The sequence below is a fragment of the Colletotrichum acutatum genome, assembly GCF_030867785.1.
Source record: "Colletotrichum acutatum strain CBS 112980 chromosome Unknown BDZ83scaffold_14, whole genome shotgun sequence".
In the NCBI taxonomy this organism is placed as follows: domain Eukaryota; kingdom Fungi; phylum Ascomycota; class Sordariomycetes; order Glomerellales; family Glomerellaceae; genus Colletotrichum; species Colletotrichum acutatum.
This window is the reverse complement of record NW_026849008.1, coordinates 341,675-348,588: the sequence shown is the minus strand read 5'-3', so window position 1 is coordinate 348,588 and position 6,914 is coordinate 341,675. Positions and strand designations below refer to the sequence as shown.

At 53.0% G+C, this 6,914-nt stretch overlaps 1 protein-coding gene across 1 annotated transcript; it reads left to right on the top strand.

Annotated features, from left to right (window-relative positions):
• Positions 1-571: 571 nt before the first annotated feature.
• BDZ83DRAFT_716702 (DNA-binding protein creA) lies at positions 572-1,813 on the top strand (the record flags this gene model as incomplete). Its single annotated transcript, XM_060511871.1, has 1 exon — positions 572-1,813. The coding sequence occupies one exon, from the start codon at positions 572-574 to the stop codon at positions 1,811-1,813; it is 1,242 nt and encodes a 413-aa protein (XP_060369002.1).
• Positions 1,814-6,914: the final 5,101 nt, after the last annotated feature.

Below are 6,914 nucleotides of genomic sequence, written 5' to 3'. Positions count from 1 at the left end.
TTCTTCTCTCTCTCTTCCTTCTTTACCTGCTTTCCTCTCTCTCTACCTTGGGAATACCGTAGCACCCTGTGCCTGTCTACCTACCTGACGCATCTTCCTCTCCTGTCTCTTTTAAACCTTTGGCCCCGTTCTTCCCTCCTTCCCCAACTTTTACTTTGCTCCTCCTTTTGGAAGAAAATTGTTACGCCAACCTACTGCCATTGTCATCCCTCCCAGTACCAGCCAACTTACCCCGGGCCACCCCTCAGTGCCCCCCAAAAAAGCCGCCAAAGCTTTTTTTTTTTTTTTCCCACACCCACCCACCACCGCTGCCACTCAAGCTCGCATAACTTATATATCCAGCCGACCTCCCACACCCATTTCACCCGCACACTCTCGACTCCCTCATCCACGCCCACTTACCACACCACAAGCAACATATAGCAACTCGAAACCGCACTCACGATACTCGAGTCCGGTTATACAATACACATCGACGACTACCCTCGTCGACTACCATTGGAAAGGAAAGAACAAGAGAAAGAGTTCGACCACTTCCGCAAAGCGGCCCAGCTCTGGATTATCAGGGCAAATGGGCGATCACATGCAGCAGACACAACCATCTCCTTTCAACTTTTCAAGTTTACTCAACCCCGATAAGAACGACACAATGATGTCTGGCGATGCCATGGAGACTACGAGGCTTGGTCCTCTCAACGAGCTGAAGCCCAAGGGTCCTCTCCCCGGCCAGACCGCCGAGAACCCCAACGAGCTGCCGCGTCCCTACAAGTGCCCCTTGTGCGATAAGGCCTTCCACCGCCTTGAGCACCAGACCAGACACATCCGCACTCACACCGGAGAGAAGCCTCACGCTTGCCAGTATCCTGGCTGCAGCAAGAAGTTCTCTCGCTCAGACGAGCTTACCCGCCACTCGAGAATACACAGCAACCCTAACTCGAGGAGAGGCAAGAACCAGTACAACTCTGGCCCCCAGCCGCATCTTCCCCAGGATGGCATGATGGCTCCTCCTCCCGCACCCAAGACGATTCGTTCTGCGCCTACTTCGAGCTTGTCTTCGCCCAACGTCTCGCCGCCGCATTCCTTCTCTCAGTACGTCTTGCCCGCTCACCCGGGACACGGCAGCCCCTTTGGCCGCCAGATGCAGGGCCAGTCCAACATGGACATCTCCATCCTGGCAAAGGCTGCCAACCAGGTCGAGCGTGAGACGCTCACCGCACCGCCTTTCCACGGCTCCTCTGCCAGACATCACCCCTACTACTCCCACAGCCTGCACAACTCGCGCGGCCACCTTCCCTCCCTCTCAGCTTACCACATGTCGAGATCGCACTCCAACGATGAGCACAACGATGACCACTACGCTGGTTCTCGCCACGCAAAGCGATCTCGCCCCAACTCGCCCAACTCCACGGCACCCTCCTCTCCTACCTTCTCCCACGACTCCTTGTCGCCTACTCCGGACCACACTCCTATCGCTACACCCGCTCACTCCCCGAGACTTCGCCCCATGGGCTACGAGCTGCCTTCTCTTCGCAACCTTTCCCTGCAACACGCCGCACCTCCCGCTTTGGCTCCTCTCGAGCCTCACCTGGAGACTCCCTACTTGCCTCCCCCTCCCGCACCTACCAGCGCCGGAACCCCCACTCGCAACGGTGCGTCTCTGGCAGACATCATCAGCCGGCCTGACGCCGGCAGGAAATTGCCAGTCCCCAAGATTGGTGTTCACCAGCTTCTGGACGGAAACGACGGTTTCCAGAGCGGCAGGAGTTCCACCACTGGCAGCGTTGCCGGCGGTGACCTCATGGATCGGATGTAACGGGAACGACAACCTTAAAGTGGCATGACCTGACGACCTGGGCAATAGACGGGATAGAAGAACAATGGCGTTTCCGGGTATTTTCGAATTGGCAGAGTTGGCCGACCACGACTTCTTTATCTAATCACGAAACAACAAACAAACCAAAGAATTCGATGGGCTCCTCTTCTACAGTGGCGGCTACACTCAATCTTATAGACTTCACTCCAACCTCGATGGACGAACAACCAGAGATCGGACATACGACTCTCCCTCACCTCTCAACAACAACGAAAAGCAAAACTCATTTTTTTTCTTTGTGTCCCTTCTTCCCCTCTCTTTCTTGTGTGTGATGGATGTAGGGATTTTGTGAGTGAGTGTGTGTGTGTATGAGAACGTCAACGGGTCGTTACAAAACCCGTCCTTTCTCATCTGTGTCACGGATTTGCTTGAATCGGCGATGGGGCGGAGACAAACCAAGATATCAACCTATAGACGGCGGGGACAACTTTGGGCGGTGTACACGAGAGGATTTCCTCCTCTCTGGGCGGGTTTTTTGTTTTTTGAAGCGCTGAGACAGCGCTGACAACCTGGTCTACTGGTTTTTTTTATGTCTGGATTTTCTTTACGACGAACGTCGCCGCCTAGGCTGGCTGGACGAAAGCTTGTTTTCTTTACAATTGTTCTTAGAGAGAGAGAATTACTCGATACACCCTCGACAAACTCGAGAAGGAGAAATCCAAACAGATCTTCCCCCACATACATTTACTCTGGCCGTTTGATGAAATCCAAGTGACCTTAAACGGGACTGCATCTGCTTGTGCGTGTCTCAAACAGTGGCCTGCAGTGGACTGATTTGTTCCCCCTCGTGTTTGCAAATGTGATGTGTGCGAGGGTGCATCTGAGGTGTGACCAGGAAACAACCACCCACCACCCACACCATACCACCGATAATCGGAACCCCGTGCCCAGGCGGCCGTTTGTTTTCCTCTCTCTCTCTCTCTCTTTTTTCGTTACTGCGTATGATGGGCGCAGAAACGGGATGGGTTGGAAAGGGGGGGGGGGGACGAGGGTGTGGTGGACGGTTTGGTGGTGTCCGGGGTTCGCGGGCGCTGCGCGGGCGTTTCCCCTCCACCATCCCATCCCATCCCATCCCTCTCTTTCCCCCGGGGTGCCGCCTTCCCCCCACCCCACACACTTTCTTCGACTGTGCAGTACCTAGAGCTACTTTATGACGCCGTACGTACTCTGGCGCAACTTTGCCCCAAACAAACGACTTGCGCAGAAATGGGAAGTTGAAAGTTCGAAGTCGCTAAGCTCGTCTTCTCCCCCACAAACACCTGCCACCATATAAAAAATGATTGTCAAAAAAGAGACGATAATGATGGAAGGGGTCTCGAGTCACACAAGAGAGCCCTAGAGAGAGAGAGAGAGAGAGAGTAGTTCCAAACTTTTTCTGGGGTTTGCGGTGGCGGACTGGGGAAGTAATTTCTGGGGAAAGGCTCTCTCTCTCTCTCTCTCGACTGGCGAGACACACCAAATTTGGGATAAGGGATCTTCCTCCTCCTCCTCCTCCTCCCTCACCTTACAAGTTCCCATCTCAAAACCCTTTTGTGCCTAGATCCGTACCAAAACTCTACTACGAGTACATTCCTTTCCCCCACCAGGAGTTTGTGCAACCTTTTTTGTGATGGAATTTTCTCTCGACTAAACTATGAACCAGAATTACTGCAAATGCGCTCCAAAGACAAGGAGTTGCAAAGAAAACGACGGGAGGATAACCTCCTTCTCCTTTCTGCTTGTTCGTCCAAGTATCCGAGCAGCTTTTTTTTTCTTTTCTGTTACAATGATAATACACTCACACCCTTTTTCCATAAAGCAGAAAGTACGGATACTGAATCTGAATATTTAATCTTGATCCGCCCATTCCGCAGGACTTGTATTGTTTCCCCCAGGGGGGAGGTTGCGTATGTGCCTGTATCTGCGCGGGTATGCGCGGGTGTGTGTGTCATCGAAAGGGGCCAACGCTACAGCAGAACTTTTTTTTTTTCTCCAAGTTGTCATCACGCGAAGTGAGCATACTGCGTAGATAGCGTAAACAGGTGACAACTTTACGTACGGATACCACCAATACAACTCAACTTACCTACGGATACTCACTCCCCCCTTGCCACGATGTGCTCAACCAACATTAAGCCCTGTGAGGCAGACCCTTCATAAAAAAAAACCAAGGCACAGACGGATCTTCCGACCCCCAGCTCCAGTTCCAGCTCTAGCTTTCAACTCCATTTCTGAAGGGAAGGGGGGTTCTTTTTTTCTGTCTGTTTTAGTTGGTGCTATTTGTCCCATCTAGGCCCTATCTTTCATCCGTTTTCCTTGGCACCATGTCGTTCCATGGCTGGGGTTGGTGGGCTCTTGGGCGGTTAACTGACACACGCATACTCCGTACACACGCCCCCATGTCTGGGAGACGCTACTCCGTACGTACTCAATTTTTCCATACCTACCTACCTACCCCTTTGGATCGTTGTCTGCACTGAATGGGGGCTTGTCACTTTGAAGCGGATAGATACGGATACTTGATCAAGTCGTATCCGCAATCTGCAGTTTGTTACCTGCAGGCTGGCTGCATCCAGGAATTCATTTCCATCTTTGCCTGCCGGATTCGCTCCAAGCGCACCCTTTTCCCCGGAATCTGAGCAGAAAGCCTCCAGGATTGTACTGCTCATCTTTCGACATCGTCATCAATAGTGACATAGTTTAGTCTGTCTTTTCCCCGACTCATGAACACTAGTAGATCCTGATCGACCGAGACCCGTGTGGAGAAAAAAAAAAGATAGGGCAATATGGGGGCGTTATAGAAATCTCGACCAAGACGTACCTTGACTTGAGAGAACGGGGTATGCGAGACCCCATCCTGCCAGTCAACTACGTCAAGATGGGGTGGAAGGAGGGAAAAGGGTAGGAATCAAGAACCACTTTCTTCGCCTGTGTCGTGCCATATCTCGGCCAAATCCCCCTCCCATGCCAACTTGAACGAGCATTTCGATAAACCTGATGGAATGATGCGCTGGTGTGGAGTTTCGGCGCAGGTGCAAGAGTCAGTTCCCCTGGTGGCCCAAGGACCCCTCCAGCAAACCTGTCAACAACCCTTTTCTTATGCCGCACCCCTACTCCGGCTCTCGAGCTCTCTTCCCTACCGTTCTGTCCCTCCTCGCCAGGGATTCAGGAGAATGAAAAAAAGGTCTGGAACGGACGGCATTACGTATTTCTCTGGGGGATGATATCACACCCGGCCCCACTGTCCCTGGCATGAAGGCGTTGCGTTGGCACCGACTCTGACACTTTTGTTTGGTTTCCGTGGGGAAAAAAGACGAAAAGCCAGAAAAAAATTGTTTGACAACTCCATAGGATCTTCGTGGCCGGAAGGATGGATATTTTTTTTCTGGTACTCCCCCCTCCCCGACTAGCGCCCTGTGTATATCAGATCATTGCGACGACACAAGCAAATGTTCTCAGCCAAGAATAGCATGATCCGGAGCCTGCGGATGCTGTTCTGTGCAACGGAGGGGCTAAAAGGGGGCGCGGCCAAGACAGTGACATGCAAAATGTCCCTGAGTGTTCCCCAGTTTCAAACGGAGGTCGGTGAATGATGACTCAGGATATGTCACTGTCATTTTCCCCGTACTATGGGGGGGGGAATGGTGTGGGTTGGCTTTCTGGGGATGGTTGCTTTTTGCCCTTGCCGTATCCCATTTTCGGCCACCAAGGGGTGGTGGGCTCGGTAGTTGGGTGGCGAGGTGCTGTTGGGCCAGGAACGCAACTCGTACTCTCCTCCGACTCATCGAAATTCAGCTTCTTTGATTTGTGCGCCGAGAGAGCAGCAACAGAAGCCACCAAACAATGTTTCTTACACAACTCGGACTGCCAGATTGCATTGCGGTTCCTTTCCGTCTCTTTTCTCGGACGACAACAATTCCGGCCTGATTATTATGCCCCAAGATTTTGGGCTGAATCGTTGAATGCCGCCCACTTGTTGTCGAATTCGCGAGTGAGTCAAGGCACATGCAAACTGCCAGTCCTTTCCTCCCTGTCGCAGCTGAGGCGGCGCGCGAACCACCTCGCCAGCTAGAGTCTTTCGACCAGGTCCGTTGTACTGTGTAGGTCGCATTTACGAGAAGACTCGTCACATGTGAGAGCGCCAGCCATGGCTTGCTCATCGGGTATTGGCATACCAGCCCTTGTTCGCAAATACTGGCACATCACCACTTCCGACGCCGTAGAGCAGACCTGTAAGTATGGTTTCGGACGCAGTGCAACGTTGGCGTTAGCCGTCGCAATCTGTCCTGTAGAGCGGCCTCCAGGAGGCGTCCACCGAGCGCAGGGCCGCATGGCGATGAGGGCCGCAATAGCGGTAGTCCGTCCGCCGCAGCTTAATGGTGCTATCTTTGGTGTCTGCTACTAGGAACCTTTCCAAGGCAACGCGTTTCTGTCGTGTCTCTTCTGAGCGCCTCCAAATGGCTGCCTCGATGCGCACGACTCTCATCTGCGCCTGTCTCTCTAAACAGAAAATCAAGGCCACGCATGTGTGGTTGACCTGCCTATTTCCTCACCGCCAAAACATTCTGAAGCGATAGGTCAAACTGGACACACACTGGCACACGAGATGGTGTGGTAGATGCAGACCTCTCCCGCAGAGGGTGAGAGGATAGACTATACGGTACGTACAACCTATGAGAAAGGGCGTGGTGATTTCTGAAAAATCGATCGCCAAAGCCACGGAGCAAGTTGCAGGAGAAGTGGAGACCGGGGGAGTCTGGGGGAGAGCGGCATGGCGTCTTTGGCCTGCTTGGAAGGCGTTCCGATTCGAAGAGCCCTGAGATGGAATTGCTTTTCGAGACAGCGCATACGGGCGAGGCCGCCCTTCAAAGGACTGTACACTGTCGCCTGCCGTGTAAGTTCAAGCGGCCAATGCTCCCGGGGAAGGGCGGAAGACTGGCGGGTGCGGGAGAGGAGAGACGAAACATGCCGCGGATATCTGAGTGAGTGTTAAGATTTAGACAACCGGGTCGACAAGATGTAACCAGTTTTTGGGAAGAAACCTGGGTTGCTTGGCTTGTGA